Source organism: Pseudorca crassidens, chromosome 9 (assembly GCF_039906515.1).
Source record: "Pseudorca crassidens isolate mPseCra1 chromosome 9, mPseCra1.hap1, whole genome shotgun sequence".
Classification (NCBI taxonomy): Eukaryota; Metazoa; Chordata; class Mammalia; order Artiodactyla; family Delphinidae; genus Pseudorca; species Pseudorca crassidens.
The window spans coordinates 37,258,428-37,285,844 of record NC_090304.1 but is presented as its reverse complement, the minus strand read 5'-3'; the positions used below and the strand labels follow the sequence as shown (position 1 = coordinate 37,285,844).

Genomic DNA, 27,417 nt, shown 5'->3' with positions numbered 1-27,417 from the left:
CTGGGCCCGTGAGCCATGGCTGCTGAGCCTGCGCATCCGAAACCTGTGCTCCGCAATGGGAGAGGCCACAACAGTGAGAGGCCCACGTACCGCAAAAAAAAAAAAAAAAAGCCGAAGTCCTTACATTGGTTTCCATCCAGCTTTTTATATACTATAAAATTCAGTTAGTACATTTGTCTGTCTAGAATTTAGGCCCCGTTGAGAGAAAGACCTTAAATTCATCGATGTGCCCCTAAGTGCCTGGAACAGTGCCTAGCATATGGTACACACTGGAATATTTGTTGAATGAGGAAATAGTGTGGCTCATCTGTGAGTACTGTATCTGGGATTAAAATTTTGAGATCCACATTTAATTGTTATTTCTGTACTGAGATTATGTTGCTTGTAGATTCCAAGTTTACCTTTTTTAAAAAGATATCTAGACTTGCACATTTTGTGTTATCATGCAAATTAGAATTGGAAGCATATTAAAGATTTCATATCATTTGAAATTATCCGTCCTCAGAACGTGGCTCAGGGAAGTAAAGGTTGAAGAAGATAGGGCAGAATATATTTTCTCCCTTTGCTGTCGCATGAGCCCTGCTTACTTCCAAGGTCATGTATGTTGCACTTAAGGGATTGCATTGTACAGATGTGGTGCCTGGCTTCAATGCAGATAGCCACACTGTTGGTTTGTAGACGCTTCATTCTCTTAACTTTTCAGAATAAACCCGAATTATTAGCATCCTGAGGATATGTTTAAGTCTTTGGCCTCCATGTGACATTTGACACTGAGAACTACTCCCTTCTTGAAGCTCTCTCCCCTGGCTTCACTGGAACCTTTCTTCTGGTTCTCGTCCTGCCTTTCTGGTCATACTGATCACTCTACTTACTTACCTTTTGGGACTTACCTTTTTGACCCTTGAGTGTTTCCAACGGCCAAGATTCTGCCCCTTTCTACCTGCACACAGTCCTCAGGATGCTCTTCATTCCTGGTTTTCCCACCTGTATACTGATGAACACCAGGTTTTCTCCTGTGTGGTAGGCCTGCTTTTCTGACTGACTCCTGGCTATCTCCTAGACGTCCATAGGCATCTACAGTTCCATGTGCCCTAAACGCAATCCAGACTTGTTCCTTCTAACCTTCTTTATCAGGGGATGGCACCATCCAGTGCCCAGGTTGGAACTCTTATACTCTCTTCGTTGAATCTTGGGTGTGTTGATTTTTGTGTGGTCTTTTTGTCTTGCTTTATGCTTTCTGACATATAATACTGTTTGAAAGAAATTATTTTTTTAAATGTCAGCTATCATCAACACTTTTCTTAAAAGATCACCGTTTCTTGGAGTGGAAGAAAGCAAAACAAAACATGTTTAAGCAACGTTTTATTAATGTAAGGCTTTTAAAAGATTGTTTCCAAAAAAAAAAAAAGATTGTTTCCAAGGTTTGTAATTTCTCAAACTTCAGATTTATCAATCTGCAATTTTGAAGAAAAATTCTGTGTTCTGCTGTTGTATTAATTGTTACTGTATATTTAGGAAGTAGTTTTTCTATTGAACTAATTATTATTAGATACTTAGGTGGTAAAATCCATAAAGTTCTAAAATTCTGAATCTCTTAATAGCTCTTCCTGCTGATGATGCTTTCTGTGATTACCATGTGGGCTGTTGGATACATATTGGACTTCAGTTCAGATTCTTGGCTTTTAAAAGGATTTCTTCTAATAGTATTGTTTTTTCTGACATCTTTGTTTCCAAGGTGTGTATATTAATCTCTGCAAGGCTGGTTATAGCATTTCCAATTTGAGTGCTTATTTCTATTGCTGATTAGCTGGAGTTGCAGATTTTTATTGAACTGTGCATATTACTTATCACATAGAAACATCCTCAGGGTGGGAGGGAAGAGCTTTGCTGGCATATGATTTGACTGAAAGCAAATTGGTCAATCCAGTAATTTAACTGCATTGACAATTGGTGGAAAATAAATATCCTAGCTCACTTTTTGAATTGTTAATCTCAGTGAATAATGGGGAGATTTTTGTAACTGTTTTGCATCTTGAAGCATTTTTGCCCATTTTTCAGAAATTTTGTTTTTTCCTATTCTAAATCTAGATTCTAAATCTAAACTAGTAAACTAGTTACTTTTGCTCTTAATGTTTTTTAGTTGAAACAACCTAATTAAATCACAGGAAGTTATAAAATAGTAACTATGGTATGGTTCTATTTTTAGGAAAATATTCATACATGATATATATAAAGATTGCCTGGGTTCAAGTCAAGCTTTACCACATAACAGTCTGACCTTGAGCCAGTTGGTTTACCTCTCTGTGCCTCGATTTCTTCATCTGTAAAATGAGGATGAAAATTGTGACAATGCCTGCTTCATCGTTAATACAAATACAATGGTTAAACAGTGGCCGACACAGTACTCAATAATCATGTCACACCCCAATCTCTTCTTCTCACCTCCCTTTCCCAGTAGAATGGCACCCAGTTCCTCACATGAATAAGGGGTACCATCCTTGGATTATTGTCCTCCTCTGTTCTTCCTTTCTCCTCACTTCCCCCACTCAGCACATTACCAAGTCCTTCCTGCTCTCTGGTCTGCTCTCTGCCTCTCCTCAGCTGGCACCCTAGACCAAGCCTCCCAACTGGTCTCCTGATTCCATCTCTTACCTGCTGTAGTTCCTCCTCACTTGGCAATCAGGGTGGTCTTTTAAAAAGGCAAACCAGTTTCTGTCTTTTCTCCTTGTGTAAAGCCCTCAAGTGGCTTTTCCTTGTTCTCAGAATGACATCCAAACTCCTTGCCTGTGAGGTATTATGTAATTCATTCCCTCCCCTCTGACATCATCTCTTCCCTTCACTGCCCTCCATCCTTCTTTCTGTTTCTAAAACACGTCAAGCTCATTCCCACCTTTGGCCTTGGCTCTTGCTTGTGTCTCTGTCTGAAGGGTTCTGATACCATATTGTTGCATAGCGGGAGACGTCAGTCAGGCCTCAGTTCCAGCGTCCCCTCCTCAGCGAGGCCATGCCTGACTGACTGTACTGCATCACCCCATTGTATTTTCTTCATGGCACTTAATCACTGTTTCCTGGAATGTAAGGCTCATACAAGCAGGACACTTGTCTCTCCTGTTGAACATTTCAGTCACTGAAAGGAAAATGTAAGGATGATAATCCATAAAAGAGAATCTGGAAGGAAGTGCTGTGTTGCTCTCTTCAGGGTGCGATTATGAGTATTTCTGTGTCCTTCTTTTGATTACCAGCGTTTTGTAGAATAAGCATGAGTTGCTTTTGTTATAACAAAAAACAAAGCATTAGAGGAATTTTACCCCTTAATCACTCAAGAGCAGGACAGTAGGCTGGAAATGAATTTAAATGTTAAATAAAAGTTCAAATTTCTGAAAAATAGCAAAATGCCTAAAATTGTCTGCTATTCAGAAAACTTATAAGTTAGAGATATTCATTTATTTTCCACTAATTGGGTTGACTTGGTCTTCAGATAAATTTTAAGCCAAATTACAATCATCACTTTTTCTTTTTTCCAGAGAGAAAGCAAAGGCTGGCTATATCTACTCACCTAGGATAGGGGCATTTGAGATTTTGTTTGTTTTAATAGAAACTCACATTACAAAAAATGTATATGGAAACTTCTGTTTGCGAGCTGAGGGCTTCGTATGCTAGGCTTAGCATATGTACACTATTCAAACAGGAGAGAAATTCATATGGTAACTGCTTTTATTTCTCCCACTCTATAGAGTCCCAATTTCACGGAGGTAAGCAGCTGTAAACTTCCACTGTTATTAGGCTCCACGGGAGGTTGCTTATTGATCCAGGCTGCTATGAGATACCTGTTAGAAGTAGACAGGTCGTAGTAGCAGGCTGTTACAAACTAGGTGGTTCACTGCACCACTTAATTAGGTCAAACATATTTTGCGGCAAAATCTCAGACAAGCCATGCCGTGGAGATTACATGGGCGCTGTTTGGCCTATTCTGGCAGCATACTGGGGACCTGAGGTTTGGGATCTTTAGTTGTTGTCAGATATTATTTTATCATAATTGTGTTTATGATCTTGATAGCTTTTTAAAAACCCTTTAATATCTACCATCACCCTTTTTTTTTTCTGGTATAAATTTTAAAGTAGATCCAGGTAAACTCTATTCATGCACTGATTTACTATATCGAGTATTTATTGTAAAAGACAGATTTTTTCATTTGAAACAACAATATTAAACGTTTGAGTAAGTTATATGTGGACTTCCAAGTTGCTTTTGACCCAAGCGAGACGGTTGGTGTTTGATGACTAGTGTCACCGTTAGCCTTTATGTGTCTTCTTACATCGAGGGTCTGCTTTGCAAGCTGTTTGTGGGATGAAAGTGCTCAAGGTTGTGTGCATCTGTATGTTTCAGAAATACACTGCTAGCCTCTAGAAGAAAGCTTGTTAAATGCGAAGGTGAATCTCCAAGGACTTATATTTTTGCATTTTGGAGTATTTGAAAATATGATATGCCAGAAAAGAAAGAAATACAAATATATGTTGCAATAGAAGTAAAAAAGATTTGAAAGTGTAAAGTTATTGGGAATGGAATAATCTATAAGTTAATTGTGGGAACTAGAACATTCACTTTATGAGGTCCCGGTGCTTCAGTTTTCTCACATGTAAAATGGGGTGATGATGGTGTGTAACTCTGTTACCACATGGAAAGTGGCGCACAGCACTCAGTGAAAGCTGTTGTTGTTATGTGAGGGCATCATTATTATTACTATTATTACTTAAGGGGATTTAGAGCTAAAATTAATATGATTCGAGCTTATTTTCACTAATACTTTATCCTTTTTTTTCTTGTAGGTTCTTGGTCGGGTATAAGAGCCTTATGTACTTACCAACAGTCTTTTTGCTGAGTTCCATTTTTTGGATATTTGTGACTTGGTTCATCTTATTTGTTCCTGATATCCTTCCAGGTTACATTTAAATGCATATCTCATTTTGCTTTTAAAAATTACTAATGCCATTGTTAGAAATTTAGCTACTAGAAGAGATCCAGGGAAAGTAAGTCAAATTTATATTCATTTAATGGTCCTGGTTGAAGATGTTTAATGTTGGAAATCTACTGAATTCTGGATGATCTCAGAGTACACTATGGAAACAGCAGGTGTCTAGTATTGATTACTCATAGGAAGGAAACAATATAATGAATTACTGTTTTATTTAGATCCATAAAAATTTGTTGTATTGCCTTGAGATTCTCTTCAAGGTCCGATGGTTCTTTTAACTTGGTCAGCAGTTATAGGTGATGAATAAATCTTCTGGGTACCAAGGTCTCCTGCATGGGAAGAATACTGGAGGAAATATGTCCTCCTCAGCAATGGTCAGTGCAGTGTTATTATCTAAGGCAGTGATTTTCAGTACACAGTATAAATAAATTTGCATTGCCACCCAAAACATATGTGAAAAATGTTTCAGAAAGCAATAATCTGAATATGTGCTTTACTCTGATATTTTGTTGTTTCATCCTATTCTATTTCCTTTTTAACAAGTGCTGGTCATAGCCCATTTATTTCTTTCATGACCTACTAATGGATGGCAGCCCGTAGCTTAAAAAATCTCATCTAAGGGATAGGTTTATCACTTGAGGAGCAGGGCCCAGGCCAAGTCTAGTCACCTAGAAGTGGGGATAGGGGTTACTTCTTACTTCATAGTTACTTATAGCTCCCATTGGGAAAGAGGCATTTTCTCCAATTTTTGATGTTCCCACCTCTTTCCAGGCTCCTTTTTCCCCTTCGAAGGACCCTAGGAAGACATTAAAGTCTTGTTTTCCTTACAGGGTAAGGGAAGAAGGGGTATGGTAGATAGACATGTACCTTTAAGCGTATTCCTTTAGCTCTATGTTATTTCTCTTTCTAGTAGTGACACACTTGAAAAGAAAGAATACTGTTTATGAGAGAGATGCATACGCTCAGTTCAAGAATACTTTTTCATAGGAATAAATGTAAAGTGAGAGAGGCATATGAGTTCTCAGAGTGCATCTCCCCTCACTATATAGCATGTTTTTACTTTAAGGATGCTTTTTATTTCTGAGCATTAGCTCTCATATTTTTCAGATTCCTTTAATCTAAATGAATGGCACAGCATACTACGGAGGGCATTTGACTTTTTTCAAAAGATTTTATTACATCTAACCTTTGTCTCGTAATTATTGATTTGAGAGCAGCTTTTTAAGCACTAGCCTTATTACCACCACTTAATAAAGGCTTGGATGATATCATAATGTGATACAAAAATACTTTATCACTTGTAGGAGTCCCAAGGCTGGTAAATCCTGTTGTAGTTGACATGGTACTGAAAGGGCTGGCTGATACTTTTATATACCAACTCACATGCAGTGGAGTAAGCACAGTTTAAAAATTGTGTTTCTTGATGAATTTTTAAAATGTGAGAAACTCACACTATTCCAAATTTTGTACCTAAAATGTGATAGTTTTTACATTGAATTATTTCAAATTTGCAGCATTAGTATTAACAAACATGTTACTGCACTGTAGTTTGAAAACCTCAATTACAGAGGTATTTAGTTAGTATTCAGCTTCGTATTCATTTGAGTTTACTGCTGTTCAATATTTATGAAGATGTCATTATATCAGAAGAACTGTTTTGATTTCCGTAGCTGGACAGAATCTTAAGATGTTGGAGTTGACAGGAAGGTATTTTACTCACACGTACAGCATGAAGCCGTTTGTTCTAAGCACCCGTGTGAGGCCACTGCTGGTGAGGGCAGGTCGGTCAGTAGGTGGCGCCATCAGATCAGTGGTTTTCAGGCTGAATGGTAAATGCTGTTAGAACCGCCTCGGGTGTGCACTGAGGCGCTACCCTGGAAAGACCCAGCCTGAGAGTGTAGACTAGCCGTGTTGCCAAGTGTGGATTGCATGGGGCTTCCACTCCCACAGCTGCCTTGCCCATCGTGGGAAGAGAGTCTGGGAAACTGTGGAAAGAGTGTGGTCTTTGGAATCAGACAGAATGAATTGGAGTTGAGGCTTTTTTTTCTTACTAGTTATGTACCATTGGGCAAATAATTTCACTGAGTCTCTGTTTTTCTGTAAATTGGAGATAACAGTACCAAGTTCATGGGGCAGCTGCAAGGACTACTGCGCTAGGATGTCTGTAAGGTGCTGAGCATAGTCCCCATTCTGTAAAGAATACCTGTTATTTTATTATTATTATTAATTGCTCTTATGAATAAAATCTGTGTGGAAGGCTACATGTTGGGATTAATTTTAAGAGCAGCTCTAGGTTAGCTCCTCAGATGAGCAGTTTCTTCTGGTGCCTTTTATATGTTCAGCAAATAATGTGTTTATCTTTTATGAGGCAGGTTTGAGAGGAGAGAGGACCTAACTAATGAGTTTGGAAGTAAGATGAGGATTCAGGAAAGAGATGGCGAACCACTGAACGTTACATTTGTGATTCTGTCTCTAGCTGAGTTACTTAACTCAGAAGGATAAATATGTGAAGCCCCTAATGCTGGGTTTCAGAGGATCAACGTGTACAAGTGCGCATTGTTTCGGGAATGACATAGGTTCCGGTCAAGTGAAAAAGAACCAGGAGCTTTGACTAAAAACCCAGCATGGGTAGTGATGCAGCTTTCAAGGAAGCCAGTATATAAGGACGATGTGAGTGTCCAAGGAAAAGACATCAGCAATCTCACTGTCTTCTGCCCTGGTCAGGACACAGCTGAGATGTGTTCTTTTAAAAGAGAGCAGGAACAAAGCAGGAACATACCCAGGAGAGCGTGTTGTAGGAGGAATGCTGTTGCTGCTTATCCTGGAGGTGTGAGCGCTGCCTTCCAATTTCAGGTGTTTGGAAGTCTGTCATTTGGAAACCAGTGCACTGTATAGAATGAGCACTCAATAATTATTGAACAAATGGGGAAGCAGCTTCTATAGGGTCTATCTATAGGACACCTATAGTGTAGATCTACAGTGTAGAAATAAAGGAGCTAAAGAATGAAAACCAGTTAGTCCAAGTTATAAAAAGGCAGATTTTAGAACCACTTTGAGAAACTTTTTAACTGCAAAAGGGTCACAAGCTAACTGGTGAGGTTGCGATGTCTACAAACAACTATGACCTAAGGGCTAAGTGCTGTAGAATAAGCATTCTTAGGTTCAGGGAAGGGAGAGAATCCTTTCCCATAGGGAATCTGGAAAGACCTAAAGGGGGAAGGAGGATTTTAAGTTAGGTCTTGAAGGCAGTTAGGACTCGGACGTCCCAAAAATGTGGTTTTAGAAGTAGATGGGGTGAAGTAGGGAGCACTTGAGGGCAATGAACCACACAAAGCAAGGACATGGAAGCAAGGAATGTTTGGCTTTTATGTGAGGGAATGTAGTGCAATTCAGGTTACTTGGAAGGAGAAAATCCATTGATTCTCCTGGGATTGGTTTTGAAAGTTATTCAGAATAAGAGCCCAAAATTTGGTCCAGTCAATACACATGAGATTATCATGTGATTAAACTGAATGTGTTTTTGAGACTGTGTCATGTGTGTTGATCAGGATTTTATGGGAATTAAATTTCAGTTTCACACAACTTTTTTGGATCCTATCTTTCTTAAAGCCAGGCCCATCTGCAGATAAACAGATAAACTAAACCAACAGGATTCGTTCCTGCCTACCTGAACCAGATGTGGTTGTGTTGTTTTTTGTGGGCTAGAGCAGTGCTTCTCAAACTATAATGTGCATGTGCATCCTCTAGGGATCTTGTTAAAATCCAGAGTCTGCTTCTGCAGGTCTGGGGTGAGGTCTGGAATTCTGCCCTTGTAGCAAGATTCCAGGTAAAGCCATTACTGTGGGACCCATGGACCACACTTTGAATAGCAAGCGTTCAGAATTTTATTTTATGGCCACCTTTTCCACTCTGAAGTTTAGCACAAGAACATCTTGGCAACACCTTGGAAGGCAGATACAGTTACTATGTCAATATAGTGATTTTAATTGGGCAAGGAGAACTGGTTTACTACTGGCAGTATCGGTTTTTTATTGCACATTCATTTGTCTTTCCCTGGGGCAGAGTTTTACTTTTTTATACAAAGAATTTGTACCATTTCAAAAACACTTCAAAGTGGGTAATGTTTATCCTTGAAACGCTTTATCTTAACTTATCCGTAATATCTGCCTTTCCAAATAGTATCTGATTTGTAATCTCTTTGCAAGGAGAGCAATTTGTTTCTGAATTAACTCAGCCTAATACAGTTACAAGGATTAAGTTATGAAAACTTTCCAGTAGGAAATCTTTGCTGGCATTAATTTAATATATAGGGAAATAGTTTTAGTTGGCCTCTCTGAATTCAGTGGTTTGTTTCTTTGACTAATTTTGTTAAAATGATCAGAAAATACTGTTTTAGATGTGCACAGGAGAGCCACAGTTACACCGTTTAGATATTAATTTATTTGGATCTGGAAGGTTTTTCAATTTTTAGGAGGTTCTTCATATATTATAACTATTCCTATCAATATTTTATGAGTTTCAACTAATGAGAAGAGATTAATTATTAGCCAACTGTGAGCAAATTCCTACAGGATTAGAGCATAGAATGGGGCCAGGTTTGAGGGTAGGGATATGTGTACGTAAGGGAAGGTGAGGCTAGAATGCAGAGAGAAGAGACTCTTAGGCACCAGTGATGAAATTTTCTTTCATCATAATTAGGCTGTTCTTACTGGAAGTCTGATACGTTCCTTAACTTTGCTTTAACATTTAGCAGGCACCATTTTCTATTTCGTTTTCATTCTCAGCCTAGTAGCCTTCCTCTACTTTTTCTACAAGACTTGGGCAACTGATCCAGGCTTCACTAAGGCTTCCGAAGAAGAAAGGAAGATGGTGAGCTTTCTCTGTAATGTTACTGATTTTTTTATAGGAGGGTATGGAAACTACAGAGGGTCACGACCATGTTGGTTTTTGTCGTGCCTATGTCTCTAGTGCCTGGGACCTAATAGATGCACTGTAAATGTGGGATGATTAAAATCAACAAACAGATTTCTCCACTGTCATTTATTTATATGAAAGTTTAAAAAATATTTTTATTTTTTATTACAGTAATATCCCACTGGGACTTTTTCAGGTATAATTTCTGTCAGTAGATGTGAGCGCCTACTTCTTTATAGTAATACTTAGATAATGATCATACAGTTTAAATTCCCCCATTAAGTACATGGAGGGTATCTAGGCAGGGGTCAAGGAGAGTCCTTCTCCTTACTGGCTGAGAAGAGGCCCCTTCTCTTCCTCAGACATGAAATTGTCAGATGACATGATGTGTCTTCCATTGCTTGTGAATGTTTAGAAGTTGGGGAGACTGTTGTCTTCTTTGTTACCTAAAGCCAGTGTTCCTGAAAGACTGCCTTTGGTGCTTATAACCATCAGTTCTGATGTGTAGGTGGTTTTTGTTCCTTTTTTATGAGTGTATAATGTATGTATTTATTTTTCTATAGCATGTTATAACTGAAAAATCATTGCCATTCATGGAGAAAAGGGGGGGTGTAATTTTTATGCATTCTAATTTATGGGCTATGGTTGAAAATGCAGCCTTGAAAAGTCACATATTTCAAGCACAGAATGATATGGTGGCAAGTCTTCTAAGTTGCTTTTCTAGCTACCTCAGTTTGAAGAGAGAGCTGTGAGAATGGTATGTAACCATGCATCATCCATTCCCCAACAAAACGCAAACGTAAGGTCAAACTTGATGTCTTTCAGAATATCATCACCCTTGCAGAGACCGGCTGTCTGGATTTCAGAACATTTTGTACATCATGTCTTGTGAGTGAGTCTTTTCTTTATAATTTTTTTCCCATCGTAAAAGCAAATTCTTGGTTACATTGCTCATGTAAGCATTTCTCAAATCTTCATGGTATATTTATACACCTTTCTTTTTACCAGGTGTAAAATTTGTTTTTTAAAATTTTGCATTACTGTCAGAACAGTCTTCTGCCTTGAACATGTGGGAGAATGATGTTTGTAATCTCTTGAAGTTGCCTGTGGTTAAATCTCTTTGTGTGTTTTCTTTGCTTTTCCCTGCCATGAAGCATATGTTAGAACTAACTTGGAGTCAGAGGCTCATGATGACCCTAGAAACCACTTAATGAAACCTTTGATTTAGCAACTGAAGATTCATAGCCTAAAGGGAGGAAGTAACTTTCCCTAAATTATTGGCAGAACCAGAAGTGTAACTCGGTTCCCTTTTTCTTAGTCCAGGGCTCATTCTGCTGTGTGGTGCTGCCTCTTTTCCCCTTAGTCAGTGTCAGTAAGCTCTGGAATTCAAATCCCTTTTAGTGATGGCCTAATTAGACATGTGGATATAAATAGTAATAAGGCATCCCAGAGCCTCTAAGTGAATTGATGATCGATGTAGGATTATTTGTGCCAATGTCGTTATAATTTAGGAATAAGATTTTGCTTTTGATTTGTTACCGCTTTGAGATTCTGATTTTTGCTTAGATCTCTCTTAATTGTCCACTTAGATAAGGAAGCCATTACGGTCACTCCACTGCCATGTGTGCGACTCCTGTGTGGCTCGGTATGATCAACATTGCCTGTGGACTGGACGGTGCATCGGTGAGAGGCTCAAGTTTCCATTTACCATTTTGAAGTTCAGCTCTCTTTAGTTATGTGTGTGACTCAGAAAAAGTGGAAAGCATGTAAGGGGTCCACTCTTGCTTGTCAGAGAATCAGCTTTGTGGTCTAACACCTTTGGAACACTGACTCTTGATGTTAATAATAATAATTAATGTCATTTGTATAATATTTTAACATGTATAAAGTACCTTCATATATAGTATCCTTTTTGAACATCAGAGGTTGGTATTATTACCTCCATTTTAGAGTTGAAAAAATATTAAAGGTTAAATTATTTGCTTGAGATCACTTTAGTAGTGCCAGTCTTCCACTCTAGATACCATGTCTTTTCCATATTTTGTGTCTTGTCCCTTTTATTCACCTTCTCTACTTGCCTCTAAGGCTCAGGTAGGTGCTAGAACCAGAGATGGCAGGGGTCTGGGGATTGCCTTCCACCCAGGCAGTGTTCTGATCTGAAGCCCTGGGTTTCCTCCGAGCCGTCACAGTAAAAGCCAGGGCTTTATTATGAGGAACTTCAGAGGAACTATGGTCACGGGTCTTCAGGGGAGGCTATGCATGTATAATCTTGATGAACAAAAGGCTGCCTCAGCTCAGGCAGCTTTCCTTGGTGCATTTTGATGTTCTCCACTGTTCCTAGAGAACAGGTGAAGAGAGAATTCCTGGGCTTCTGGGCTTCGTGTACCCCATCCCACCATAGAGATGAGATGATTGGCATTATAGCAGGCACCTTTGAATGGCAGTGGGAAAACAATAGGATGAGGCCACATATTTTTATCACATTGCGTTTACGTAGTGTTTTCGTATATATCATCCTGTTTGGTTGCCACAGGCCTGTGAAGTAGACAGAAGAGATGTTTTCCCCATATTAAAAGTGAGGACACTGAATCAGAGAAGTTAAATGATGTACCTGTAGTCACACAGCTTGTCGTTCGTAAATCTGGGTCTCCTGATTCCAGTGGGTGTTGCTCCTTCTGCTGGGCTTTGCTACCTCAGGAGGAGGTGGGAATGTGATGGTGGCTAAGGAGCTTTTGTGTCATCAGCATCAAAATGCTGCCGTCTCCAGCATCAAGGGGGCAGCGTGTGCAACAGTGGGGCTTGGTTGCCCGGCCCCCTCACCCCTTCTTTGCTTCTGTAGGCCTTTCTCAGGCCGCAGGTTGCCCCTCTTTTGCTGTGTCAGTCTCCTGCAATATATCTGTTGCCCCTCAGATTTGTTTTCTCTGTTCCCCTGATTAAGTCAGTACTTGATGTCCGGAAGTTGTACTTATATAATCTTATTACACGGAAGGAAGGAAGAGACAGGGTATGACTTGCCCCAAATCCTGCCTCCTCCCCTCCCTCCAATGCTGTATAGGCCATCCTAGAGCTGTATTTGCTCTATCCAAAAAAGAAGTGTCTTCTTTTAGGTAGGTAATGAATAAATATTAGTTTAGTGAACATGGACAATTGAACATGACATATCAGAGCTGTTTGGTTTGGGTTTAATGGTATTTAAAAGCAAAACAACTGCTTATTTCTTTTTTACTTTGGTGAAGGCTTTTGACAGGGAAGTGGTTTAATAAGGTCTTGATCTGGAAAATCATTGGAAGAAAGTATTAAACATGTTTTTCTTTTTGATGTAGGTTTTGGCAACCATCATTATTACATATTCTTCTTATTTTTCCTTTCCATCGTGTGTGACTGGATTATATATGAATCTTTCATCTGTAAGTATAAATTTTTCTTATAGCAAACTTATGCACCTGCACTCACATATACTTTTTCTTGTAAACTCTTGTATCTCACATTCCGGCTGGATGACTATAAACCATACCCTAATAAAAACGAAACAAATGTCTCTGAGACTCTCTCAGCATTGGGAAGCTGCAGGAAGTGCTAGAAGAGGTTAGTTGTCGGTAGTTTGGAAGAGATTCTACTCTAAAGTGACCTTGATAAATTTGAGAAGTGGTCAGAAATAGAGACTGATTGAAGGTAAGTGCAGATTTATCCTCCAGTGAAATGAGTAAAAATCAGGTAGGTGTTCAAGTACAAAGCAAGGGAAGTGATAAGTAAATAAGCTAGGAAAAAAAAACGTTGGTGCTAGAGAGGTTGTGGGAGGGAGGTGGAGGTGGTCACAGTAATTAAGGAACAAAACTGAAAGCTCATGCCATTTGACAGATGTCAAGTCACAACTTAGAACTGATGGGAAAACAGTAACAATGATCGACAGGTCGGAAATAATAACTTGGAAGAAAACACTAGCTCACTTATTCTGCATCCCTGAGAAAGGCAAATAACTTTTCATCAGCAGTGCAGAAGGGCGTTGAGGGGGTCTCATGTAGGGAGTGACGTTGAGCTGTTCCAAGGTGAGTGACTAAGAACAGGGTTTAAATTGAAGCAGGGAGGATTTTGGTTAGCTCTTAAGAATTGCATGACTATGCTTTTCAGACCTTGGAATAGGTTACCTAACCAGAAACACTGTGCTTGTAGTTTATTTTGACTTTATTTGTTTAACTGTTTATTATTCATTTATTCTGAAGGTTTTAGGAGAATTTGGATCTAGAGGCAGAGGCTTCGCTACTGATCTGTTTCCATCCACCCTCCTGTTGTATTCATGCTTAAGTCTTAGATTTTGCCAGTAGAATAATACTAGTTTGTTGCTTGAGCTAAAATCTGAAATGATTCAGGAAGACGTGGAAAGTTTTTTCCTACAATTTTTCTTTTCCCCTTAGCATCCCAAGTCCCACCGCACCTTACACTCCCCACCCCACTCACCCACTGGCTTTCTCTAATTTAAACTTTGTTTAGTTTTTGAAAGACAGTTCCTCCTGTGCTGTCCCCAGCCTCCCAGATCTCTTCTCCAGAAACATCCAGTATTACAAGTTTTGTTTTGTTTAGGGTTTCATGTTTAGAGATTGTTAATTAAAATCTACGAAATGATCTATTTTTAGCCCTGCCGTAGGCATGGAGGGGGTCTCAGTTACCTTGTCAGCCCTTCTCCGTACCAGACACCTTTGGTGTCTCTGATCACTAGGGAATGCTTTCGTAGCTCACTGTAACTGCCACCGTCTCAAATGGACCTAAGTCAGAAGGTTGTGATCCCTGATCTCAGTTCTTGTCAAAGGCCATCAGAAGTCCTAAGCATTGAAATTTTAAAACCTCTTAGATTATGTCCTGTGGTGTAAGAAATAAAAGATTTTTTTGACAGCGCTGCTTTCTGTCGAAAGAGCTGCCTTTTTAAGGCCTGAGAATAAAGCATATTCCTGGAAAACCTTTTTAAGCTGGCCCATGGACCAACTTGTCCCTTGGACTTGATCCTCGGGGAGAGGAGCCAGATTTTACACCACTCTTGTCTCTCCCCATTCTCTCTCTTCACTAAAAATAGTCATCTTTGTGTGGTGGCTGTGTCCAGCATACAACTGTATTGATAAGGACAGAAGTAATTTTCCATCACATTCATTCTTTCCAAGTTGCTTCCTTATTACATGCGTTTGGTTCTTCCCTCCTCTTTGTCTTTATTCTCTGGCTCTGAACCAATTTTTGTATCACGTTTTTTTGTTTCTTAGGAACAGTCCCACCTTACATTTACTAACAGCTGTATAGACTAGCTGAACATGTTTTGTTACTTTTATCCCATTTATATTCTGACAGTATTTCTTTACACCGAATGCACGCATCCTGTCATTTATCGTTATTTCACAGACGGCAAAAACGAACTTGTGCTCCATTTTTCTAATGAGGCCTCATTGTCATCCCACCTCCTTTGTTTCTCATTAACGCTCCTGGTGCCAGAATGCTGCTGTGCACCCTCATCCTCCTCGTGGGATCCGGTTCCAGCTACTCTGACTCTGTGCAGCCTCCATGCATTTCCCCTTTTGTGAGGTCTGTTTTCAGGGTGGACAGTAAGTCACTCAAAGTGTCAGCATCCCGCAAGTTACAGGGAGAAAGATTTTAGATCATTGTTAGAAAGAACATTGTAACTGTCAGAGTTGTTTGAAGATGAAAATGATTGACCTGGAGCAATATGCGTTCCCTATCATTAGCCAGTGACCACCTGATAAGAATGTATTGTTAGTACATATTAAAGTGTTATATTGCATAACATAATGTATGTGGCCATTTGCAGCCATATCTTTGATAAATCTGAAATCAGTCCTATGAAAATTTCCATTCAAAGTCATGCTGTGTTATCAAAAAAATTCCCAGAAGGGAGCAGTAGAAATCCATAAGCTGAAAGAAAGTAGATACTCTTTCCCACTCAGCAGCTGTTTCCTCTGCCTGCTGTTGGAAATGATATTCTTTTTTTTGTTATGTCAGGTACATGGAATGCATCTTTCTTTGCAGTCCTAATGAGAAGCTCTAAAGAAAGTGTAATTTACCTTAAGTTTTTTACCTTGATTGTTACTCTATGATGATTGCCCTTAGAATTCTTCTGGCATATATTCATGAAAGATCGTTGGAAATCAAATGAGACTCAAAAAGAAAAAATGGACAGACAGTTGATAGTTAAGTCATGGACTCATTTTCTTCCTGTCCCAGGAGCTCTTAAGTGCTGCTTTGGGAAAATGTCTGAAACTACTTATCAAATTGTCAGAGGCATTTATGAAACCTCAAGGTGCAAATCTACACAATTCTTATTTCCTTGTCCTTTATGAATGCTCATGATGCCTGTTTAAAGTCATTGGTTTTACATAACCTTGAAGATCTGTTCCCTTATTTCTGCTGCTTCCTACCTGTGTTCTTACTGCTGCTCTTGGCTGTGGTTAGGGGGTCAATATCATGAAGACCATAGTGAAGGCCTCACTTTTGATTGGCATGTAAATAGATGTTCCTGGGGAAAAACTGAGCTGCGACCATATGAATCTTGTTCTCTGTTCTTTTCCTAGGGGTGTCTGACTCATGAGTTCTCTCACCTGGCTTTTCTACCCCTGCAGGATTAATTATGGTCCCAGTGCAGAAGTACACCCAGTAACTGCATGCTGTAGGCTGTGGTCCAGTGGTATCTAGGTGCTTATAGGATTTCTTGTGCCCACGGGAATGGCCTGTTGATCTGAACCCTTAGTAAGAGTTTATATTCTGTTCTGTAATAGACCCTTATCTTGCTGTGACATGGATACGATAGAGAATTTTCTAGGACAAATGTTTATTAAATATATAATCATTCCCAGTTATCAAGTCCTTGAACAATTAACTTCTGGCCAGTGTATTTTATACTGAATATGCTAATTTTAGTGATGTTTTTATAGACCTTTTTTGCTTTTATTCCCTCATTGCCAACTACCAGTGCAGTATTATCATGGCCTTAACAGTGAGGTATCTTTTTTTTTCAATCTTTGTTGAGCTGACATTTATTTGGAAGATAAAATCTTAAAGTTGAGTTCTGATCTGTGCCATCATGTCTTACTTTCTCTTCTCCCTAAACAGAACTGCAGTGATTTTTATCTTCTTGAGGAATGATCACTAGTTTGTTGCCTTTTTAAATAATGGGTTCCTTTTTTGTGAATTCACAGATTGGTCAAATCATTGTGTCACAACATTCAAAGCAGATGGACTGTGGACCTACCTCAATCAGATCGTGGCCTGTTCCCCTTGGGTCGTATATATCTTCACGTTAGCAACTTTCCATTTCTCATGGTCAACATTTTTATTACTAACTCAGCTCTTTCAGGTATTTATCTTCTTATAATGCCTTTGAGTAAAATTTCCAATACCCCATAGTGAGATAGAAAGACTAGAATTTCAAATCAGAAGACTTAGATTTGAGTTCCACTTCTGTCACTTACTCTGTGGGTCTGGGCATGTCATTTGACTCCCGAATTTCAGTTTCCTTGTCTGTAAAATGGGGATAATAATGCCTGTCTACTCTCGCAGGGTGGTTTAAAGGTTAGAGTAATAAGGTGTTAGTGTAGCCCTAGGATTTATCTAATCTGACCTCTTTTACAGATAGAGGTACAGAGAGGTGAATTGAATTGCTCAAGGTCACCCAGTGAGTGGCAAAATCAGAACTGGAAACTTAGGTCTTCTGACAGTTCATTTCAAGGGGTTTTTCCATCATATAATTAAATTATAAATTATATGGCGTATGAAAGCATGGTATGAACTGTAAAGCATTGTGCAAATGCGAGATGATTATGTTCCCTCACTTTTCCCAGCCCTGTTTGTTATCCTTCTTATTATGCAGTACTTAAGTGGATGGAAGTGGGGAAGAAATGAAAGATGTATCACTAACCAACAGACATGGTAATTACGCTTGCAGAGTAGGTCGTGACCGTTAGAAAGCTCATGCTCTGGGGCAGTAGCCACCACCTTCAGCTTTCTGTGACGCTCCTGTCCCCTCCCTGCTGCCTGCCTTCGCTTACGAGCATAACCTCATCCTCCTTGTTGCTACGGCCTGCCCCCGTGGAATAGACAGCCGTGATCATCTGAGCTGGTTATTGCCAGAGCTCAGATCATTAGAGCATTACTCAGCAAAAGCAAGATGTATTCCATTTTTATGGGAGAGTAACCAATTCTGCAATAATAATAAAAAATAAAGTAAGAAAAAGGGGGGAAAGGCTAAGGAAAGGAATTAAGCTAATAATACTGGCTGAACTGAGGTTTCTGAATAATACCTGTCCTAGTCTCCTATCTGACATCTACAGACTCAGGCAGTAAGAATGGATATTAGCATCAATGATTATTAATATTATAATCATTTGTAATACCTCATATTTATATATGCTTTACGTATTCCAAAGCACTTTCCCGTCAATGGCCTCACAGACATTTGAGATGGAGTCTGTGCCAAAGTCGTGTTTCCATTTTATGGATGAGAAAACTAAACCTAAGAGATGTTGAGCGCCTTGCTTATGGCCATAGGGCTCAGTCAGAGGTGGAGTTAGAAGCAGAACCTAAGATTTGGGACATCAGTTCTAATTCTCTTTCTTCTTTCCTGGACTCTTAGAATAAGTACATTTGAGGCTATAATATCTTTACTTTTTAAAAGAAAGTTTGTTTATACTCTCTGAGGCAGGAGAGTGGACTCAAAATTTTGGATAGTTTTCAAAAACGGGAATTCAGAGTAAAGTTGTTTTCTTAATGAACAAGACAGTCCAGTTATTTAAAGCCTTTCGTTTCCTGAGTGCTCAGGTGAGTCATGGTTTTGACCGTAGGGAGTCAGACTGAGCATATAGATGGCTGGCAAGGACCGTGGGCTTTATTCTCACACTGACTGAGGTGTCCGCCCCACTTCTGCCACTTTCTAAGCTGTGTGGCCTTGGACCAGTTACTTCATCTCTGTCAGCCTGTGCACTGAATCATTTTAAATATCTTATCACAAATCCTTAGAGAATCCGATGAGGATGCTGTGATAATCTCTGTCTTACAGGTAAGGAACTTGATGTTTGAATTATTTTGAGGATTAGGTGAGATAGCTTAGTGAAAAATACTGGTTTTAATGATTTGAGAGTTTTTAAAGTTACCTTAATTCTTACACTTCCCCAAATTTATGGATTTAAATGTTCTTCACTTCAGATTAACTTTTTTATTTGGCCCTTTTCAAAGAGATACTAAGAAGCGTATAGAGGTTGAGATAATTGCATTAATGCTGACCTTATGTTGTTTGATTCACCTGGAAGTTGAATGCTGAATGTGTTGAGAGTCTAAACATGGCCGTAAGCCACAGCTTGAATTACTAAAGCAATCATTTCACGACTGAGTCAATGCACTCTGCTTTCTTGAAGGTTAATAAAAGTCAGACAATAAAAAAAAAAAGAATTGCCCAGCCACTAGATTTACATAGGAGTCTTGTTTTGAGCTGCTCTGTCCTTGCCCTCACCGTGATCATTGGTTAGCAGTCCAGGTGATGTTGCCTTTAGGGGAGAACTGAATGTTTGCCAGTGTCCTGTGATGCGATGCCAAGAGTGATGAGCCTCGATGTGGTAGTGTTTTTCATGTACCTTCCCACCTTCATTTTCAGATTGCTTTTCTGGGCCTGACCTCTCATGAGAGAACCAGCCTGCTGAAGCAGAGCAGGCACATGAAACAGACATTGTCCCTCAGGAGGACCCCATACAAGTAAGTGGGACCTATTCTGCCCACTGAGCCGGTGGAAGGTGCTGGCCTCGCCATTGGTTTCCCGACCTAGTGTCACCACCCACAGCCCTGCTGCCATCCTCTAACTGGCTGACGGAGTTGAACCTCTTCTTTCTTGGAAGCCTCAGTGACAGGAGATGAGTGGTAAGGTCATGAGCCCCAAGGTGGTAAGATTTAGTCTGCTGGACTCAGCACAAACAGTAAGTGACTTTGAAGTTTTGCCAAGATGGGAGATCTCTTCAGTCAAGCCACATGGTCACAAGGTTGCATATTGCTGGCATGAAGTCAGCGTGAGATAACTAAGCACGTGGCTGAGAAAGCCAGCCACGGGGCTCTCCGTAGAAAGCGTTAGATTGTGAGCTTTGCCAGGATTTTCAACCTGACTTTCTATCACCAGTAATTCTTTTAGCCCGATGTTTAAAGTGCCCACCTGTGTCAGGGAAGAGTTACTTTTTCAGGTTTGGGATATGTTTTCCCCAGAGCACTGGTTGTGTAAAACCTGTCCCCAGCTGAAAATGAGAGTGTTTGTAGGATTGCCGTCATCTTATGAGATGAGAGATCAGGGTTTGAAGCTTATCTTCCTGTCAGATATGTCGGGATCTTGGAGGCTGAGAGCGCTGCAGAGGTGACCCAGTGCCCTCTAGGGATTTGCCTGCTCACGGCATATCTCATGAGCAGTCTATTTTAAAGCACACTCACGGTACAAGATGAAACTGTTAGGCTGTTAGACAAGGAAATCAGAGCCTGGGATATGACTATGATGTGTGTTTAGAGGAGAGAAATTGACTTAATTGGGAAGAGACGGCCAAAGTGATGGAGTGTAGAGAGTCGTGTTAAGCTTGTGATGATTGTTTCAGACTGGCAGTGATAATAAAATCCCTTTCTCAGTGACTTAACCGGAGGAATATTTACTCCACCGAAGTACGGACCTCTTTGTGACAGAGGTGGAATTTTAAGCTGAGCCTTGAAAGGTGTGGGGTGGGGAGCAGGAAGGAAGGGCATCCCGAGCCCTGGAGAAGTGTCTGAATAAAGGGCCAGAGGTGAGAGAGCTGGGGCGTTTTGGGGAATTGCTAAGACATGGCAGCATTACTGGAGGAACTAAAGGTAAAGCCTTGGAGCCACTTTGAAACTAGCTTCCAAAGATTTGTCTTATTGTCTTCCCCTAAGTTACTTTTACTCACTAGCCAGCTCTTGAACTGGGCCCTGTCGGTCCCCAGCATGCCTCCCTGCTTCCACCCCATCAGTTCCGTGTGGGCAACCCCCTGCCTGGGAAGCTACCTTCTTAGAAGCCTTGGAAATTTCTTGACCACTCTCAGTAACCAGCAGCAGTGGCACATGCATCCTCACACACAGATGTGTTCTGATGTGTTTAAGACGTTGGGTTAGGCACTTGAAAGATGGGACATATGCCTAAAAATGAATATTCATGATAACTGGAACAGACAGTAGCATTCAGGAATTTAATGGAGGAAAAAATGATGCTGAAGATATGTAGTCAGGAAGGCTCCAAAGGGGAAGTGGGCCTTGACCTAGGCCTTGAGAACTGGTAGGGCTTAAAAGGATAAGGGTGTTACCTGATGGAAGAGTAGGGGAGTGTGGGTTCCAGGGTAGAAGAATGGCCCATGCAGTTGTGATCATGGGAAAAATAAAGCCAGAGTAGCTATAACAAAAGATGAGTTTGGAGCATCAATACCCGAGGAGTCCTGGGCTTTAGTGTATAGGGCTGTGAGTACAAAGATGAGGGATTTGGCTTTGAGCCTCTGGGCAGAGGAATGTTGTTAAAGGGTTTTGACTGGGAGGTTAGGGGCTATGAATATATCAGGTGTTTGGAGGACCAGTCTCCAGTATGTAGGATGAATTAGAAGGAATTGAGACAGAGACACCATTTAGAGTTTCTTAGAATTCGAAGAATCCCATCTTGTTGATCATAGTTTTTCTGGCCTGTCTGTCCTTTGAGATAGTCCAGGTCTGAATTAGAGCAGTGGGAATGGAAAGAAAGAAACTTAATGGTGGCAGTGACTGTTCTAGTGAGTGGGGACCCAAAATGAACTTGAGTTGCTGGGCACAAGCCAGGGAATCTCAAAATAGGGATTCAGGTCCAGAAATGGAACTGGGCTTCAGTTTTAAGGGCCATAAATTCAAGAACTGTCTGATTCACCTCTAGATTCCTGCAGGATCTTGGAAGGATGTATACTGTAAATTCTCAGTGAATGTTTATGTTTGAATGAATGTTTGTCAAATGCTAACAGGAAATGTAGTAAGACGTGTTCTCTTTCTTTCTTGGCAGCCTTGGGTTCACACAGAACCTCGCGGATTTCTTTCAGTGTGGCTGCTTTGGCTTGGTCAAGCCCTGTGCAGTAGACTGGACGTCACAGTACACCATGGTCTTTCACCCAGCTAAGGAGAAGGTTCTTCGCTCAGTGTGAAGAAAAGCAACCCACAGCTCTCACTCTGATTTGTTTGTATTTATGTTGATGCCCTGTGGTCTGCAAGTGCAGTGAAGATTTAGAGTTCACCTAATCCCAAAGGAAAACACAGGTGGTTTTTAAAGCATTTGGTAAAAACAGAAGTTCTCGAGAAAGGCTTACACTTTTTCAGACTTAGTAAGATGGACTGTTTCTGAACAATCTTGGCAGACATCTAAAAAAAAAAAACTTTTATATTTTTCACAAGAAAATGCAAGTTCCTTTTTTTTTTTTTTTTTTTGGAGATAATATTCACCAATTACGGAGAAAATGTGGTATTTTCAGATACTTTTATTGGCTGTTTCAAAATAGTATTATTCTTTAAACTTGTAATTTTTGATAAATTATTTGTCTTTGTTTTATCTATAAATATGTAAAAAGTATTTAAATAGATGTACCTGTTTTGCTTTCACACTTAATAAAAATTTTTTTTTGTAGTTGAGACTTAGTTTCTGACACTTGACACTTCTTGAATCTTAAATTGAGAAAAGGTATATATAGGATGTGAAGAAAAATTCCCAAATCCCAGGAATGAGCTGAGATCACTGTTAGTAGCAATAACAAGATTTAATTTTGTTTTCCGTTTTGCTTAGAAAATTGAACGGGAAATCTTAAAGATTAATTACAATTTTTACTTAGTACCCTTAAAACATTCGACTGGTGTGATTGTAATTGCTCATTTTCTTTGTTCTGGAAGAAATGCTAATTCAACTTGAACTCGTGTGTGTGTGTGTGTGTGTGTCTGTGTGTGTGTGTGTCTGTGTGTGTCTGTGTGTGTGTGTGTCTGTGTGTGTGTGTGTGTGTGTGAATATGCCCCTAGACATGCATGGCACCTTCCCGCTGAAAACCCCTCCTTAGGTTCCCATTGCGCTAAAATTCTTATCGTGTCCAGCTGGCCCTGAATGATAGCGCCTATTTTGTTTACCATCTTGTTTTGGACCACAGTTTGTACTCTAATGGCATAGACCTTTCAGTTCCTCAAAGACCTGTTCTCCTTTTTTCTACAGAGGCTTTGAGATAAGGAAACTAAAGCCTAAAGAAGTTTGTATTTTCTTCAAGGTCAAATGGATACCAAGTGGGCTACCCACTCTGAGGTCCCAGCCTCCTAGAATACCACCTGACACGTATGTGTTCAATAAATATTTGAATGAATTTGTTGTATGAATGCAGGGTTTTAAAGCAGTACATGATGTGATCACAATTGTGGCTTGAAGACTGATTCTCATTTAAGGGACAGAAGGACTTTTTCTCTCTCCCTTCCTTTCCCACCAACACCCGCCAAGTAAATATTCTCAAATTGTGGTCCATAGACCAGTTACATCAGAGTCACAGGGACAGGGCAGGGGCCTGGGGCTCACTTGTTTAAAATTCAAATTCCCAGAGCCACTGTATTGCAGCACACCTAATTGATATATAACATGGAAAGCACATTTCATTCATTTTTAAATTATTCCACAAATATTTATGGAGCATCATGCTAGGTGTTGCAGGCCATAAAACATTTAATTGGGCATACTAATCATGGCATTTACAGTCTAGAGGGGAAGCTAAGATACATGAAACTATAGTATAATGTAGAAAATACTAAAAGCTATAAAAGGGGTGCAAATTAAATACGGTTAGAGTTTAGAGGTTGGGGAGAGCCTCGGTGGGTGTAATCAAGGAAGTGTTTATGGATGATAGGGCATTAGAAAGGGTTTTCAGTGATACTGAGTTTGGAAATGGGGAGTTGGAAGTGAAAGGCATTCAGATGGAGAGAACTCTATGAGTAAAGACAACGGGAAAGTCTAAAGTATAGTCAGAACAATGACAGCCTGGGTCTATAGGATGTTGGAAGTGGGGAGCTTGGTTAATAAGTTGGAAAGGTGGACGGGGGCTAGATCACCAGGGGCATTGAACGATGTTAAGGGAAGGAACTGTAAGATTAAAGTGAGCAATAAGGAACTATTTCTTTACCCTTGTAGGTAAAAGTTCTTGAAAACCTTGTCAATATCTCCAAGTCCTCTCTCCCATCCTCCTCCTAACCCATCTGCAGTCAGGCTTTCACCTCCAGCACCTCATGGAAACTGCTCTTGTCAAGCACACCGGTGTCTTCTGTGTTGCTAAATTGCGTGTCAGCTCCAAGTCCATCGTACAGAACCCACCAGCAGCATCTGACAGGTGCTTCCTTAATATACTTTCCTCACCTGGCCTCCAGGAGAGCACCCCTGAGTTTCCTCCTCCTCTCGCTGGTTGCTCTTGAGAGCCTAACATCTCCTTTGCTGTTTTTCCGCCGCCCCTACCATTTAATTGTGGAATGTCCCAGAGGCGACTCCTTGATCTTCTTGCCCTTTATCTAAACTCACTTCCTCTTCCTTTGTAATCTCATCGGATTGTGTAGTGACGTATACCATCTATGTGCCCAAACGCACCAGGTTGTTAACTCCAGTTCGGACTTCCTTCTCAAACTCCAGACTGTGTACTTGACATACCCACTTAAACATCTATAGACATATTAAATTTAACTTGTCCAAATTGAAACTGAACTTCTGATTTCTACCCTAGCCCCATGTGCACAAATAAAACATAGATTTTAAAAATCGATTAAAAATAAAACATACAATACATTTTAAAGTAAATGAATAAAAAATACACAACCCTGTTCCCTACCCTCAGTGTTCCCCATATCAGTTGATCAGAAACTCCATCCTTTCCATTACTCAGGCCAAAACCTTAGAATCTTTTCTTGATAACTTACTTTTTCTCGTAATACCACAGATTCATTTCTTTGAGAAATCCTACTGGCTCTGTCTTCAAAATATATCCAGAATTGAATCCTTTTGGCCACCATTGCTGCTGTAGTCCTGAGTTACCAGCGCTTCTTGCCTGGATTACTACAGCTTTCTTATTTGGTCTCCTTGCTTCTACCCTCACCCTGTTACAAGCAGTGGGGTGATCCTCGTACAAAGCAGATTGAATGACGTCACTCCTGGGCTCAGGAACCCTCCAGTGGCTCTTCATTTCACCAGAAGAAGAGCCGAAGCCCTGACAGTAGCCTGCAGGACCCTATAGGATCTGACCGCTTCTCTTGCTTTTCGCCTTGCTGATCCCACATACCTCCCAGGCATGCTTCTGCCTCAGACCTTTCCCTGCCTGTTCTCTCTGCCTAGACTGCTGTAACCCCAGAAATCCATAGTGCCTTTCCTCACAGCTTTCTTTGAAATGTCGGTTTCTCAATGAGGCCTACCCTCATCCACATTTTGGAAGTTGTAACATCCTTTTCTTTCTTTTTTTTTTTTTTTTTTTTGCTGTATGCGGGCCTCTCACTGTTGTGGCCTCTCCCGTTGCGGAGCACAGGCTCCGGACGCGCAGGCTCAGCGGCCATGACTCATGGGCCCAGCTGCTCTGCGGCATGTGGGATCCTCCTGGACCAGGGCACGAACCCGTGTTCCCTGCATCGGCAGGCGGACTCTCAACCACTGTGCCACCAGGGAAGCCCGTAACAGCCTTTTCTTGCCCTTTTCCTCTTCTTTACCCTACGCTACCTTTTCCCCCATAGCACTTACCACCTTCTGACATACTGTGTGATTTATTTATTGTCTACTGCATACTGTCTCCCTCTCCATCCTGTCAGATTATAAGGTCCATGAGGGATCTTTGTTCTGTTCACTGATGTATCCCAAGCACCTAAAATACTGTCTAACGCGTAGTATGTGTTCAATAAATATTTGCATGAATCTGCTGAATAAGTCTGTTGAGTGGAATTGAGGGATTTTAAGCAGAACACGATGTGATCAGAGTTGTGTTGAAGGCTGATTCTCAGTCTGGGGGCAAGTGGACTTTTTCAAGTTATATCCTCTCTTATTTTCTCACCAACCCCTGCCAAGTTAGTGTTCTCAAATTGTGGTCCACAGACCATTCACATCAGAATCAGGGGCTGGGGGGTGGGTGTGGAGGGTGGTGTCCAGGGATAATGTGTTTGCAATTCAAATTTCTCATCTCAGACCTTTTGAATCAGTCTCTCAGAAGAGAGTCCTGGAGTCTGAATTTTGTCAGGTTCCCCAGATGCTCTTACATGTATGTGCTACAGTTTGAGAATCACTTACTTTGGGAATTGCACTCCCATTATTCTATTGTGGCTTTTCCCTCGGGTATATGTAGGTTTGAAAGGCACCCTGGGTATGCATCCTGGATATGTCAGTTATAAGCTACTTTCATCTCTGGGCACATGAGTTAGCTTTCTGGTGCCTCCGTTTCCTTATTTGTATTGTGGGTAATATTGTGGGGTGTATACACCTCCAGGTGCTGTTAAGAGGATTAGATGAGTTCATACATTGAAAGTGCTTAGAATTGGCACATAGTAAGGGCTCAATAAATGCTGGCTATTCAGAAATCTTTGGAAAATTGACCAGAGAGAGAGAAGCTAGTGGTAGGGAAATGTGCCACATCTTCCCCTTCTACTCTGCGTTGTGTGTCTGGGCTAGGACTCCGAAAATTACAGTCTCCTTGTCAGCCGACTTTCCGTTAAATTCTGCCAGTAGACTGGAAGCAGGAGGGGAGAAGGGACTTACTCCATCCTACTTGCCAGCTGTTCCCCTCAGTGCTCTTCAAACAATGGCCCTTCACCCCGACAATGACAGTTGGAATCAGTGTCCAGCTATTTCCCTAGATCAGCTCCATGGTGCCCCTTAGAAGCACCAGCAGTTAGGCAGGGCGCTTTCCTCAGAGGTCTGACTCCTAGCCCCCCGGAGAGCTGTCCTTGAGGCATGTAAATGAGGGTACCCCCATCTCTTCTCTTTGTTTCCCCAGCCCCAGGGGTGGTGTAGCTACTTGCTGCAGTTTGTATCTCTGTGTTAAGTCAGTGTGTCCCTTGTTCCTTTTTCAAAAATTTTAGCACCAATTTCCTCTATTATTTTCTCTCTTAAAAAACAAAACTAGTGTGATTTCTGTTTTTCTGACTGGACCCTGACAGATAAAAAATGTTAGAGGTAAACTTTTAGTTGTGGTCTAGGCAACCAGTAGTGAAGGCACAGGAGGGAAGGGCAGGCCCCGTTGCTGACTGAGGCAGAGGAGGAGTCAAGGATGGCTTTGCAGTGTTGAACCCAGTGAATGAGGGGGCGGTGGTGCTGTTCTGAGAAGTAAAGGAAACAGTGTGGAGAGACTGGGTGGTGAGTTTGGTAGTTGGGGCCTGTTTGAGATACTTAAAGCTATCCAGTGGAACAGTTAAGACAGCTGGAAGGAGGCCAGGGCATGGATGGGAGTCACCGGCACAGGGATGAGATTGTCACAGGAGACACCTAGAAAAATGAGATGAAAATGAAAAGGGAGTTCCC

The 27,417-nt window shown here is 40.7% G+C and overlaps 1 protein-coding gene across 3 annotated transcripts in view; it reads left to right on the top strand.

Moving 5' to 3' along the window:
* Window positions 1-22,547, top strand: part of ZDHHC13 (zinc finger DHHC-type palmitoyltransferase 13) — a 48,184-nt gene extending 25,637 nt beyond the window's left edge. For 2 of the 3 annotated variants that reach the window (XM_067749654.1, XM_067749655.1), the window contains exons 9-17: window positions 1,602-1,735; window positions 4,828-4,930; window positions 9,720-9,842; window positions 10,713-10,775; window positions 11,477-11,570; window positions 13,211-13,294; window positions 17,078-17,235; window positions 19,525-19,622; window positions 21,928-22,547. In XM_067749654.1, the coding sequence (XP_067605755.1) occupies window positions 1,602-1,735; window positions 4,828-4,930; window positions 9,720-9,842; window positions 10,713-10,775; window positions 11,477-11,570; window positions 13,211-13,294; window positions 17,078-17,235; window positions 19,525-19,622; window positions 21,928-22,066 (996 nt within the window). In that variant the 3' untranslated portion in view covers window positions 22,067-22,547. Of the gene's footprint in view, window positions 1-1,601; window positions 1,736-4,827; window positions 4,931-9,719; window positions 9,843-10,712; window positions 10,776-11,476; window positions 11,571-13,210; window positions 13,295-17,077; window positions 17,236-19,524; window positions 19,623-21,927 lie in introns of those variants that run through there. The other variant, XR_010946113.1, reaches the window with a different exon arrangement.
* Window positions 22,548-27,417: the final 4,870 nt, after the last annotated feature.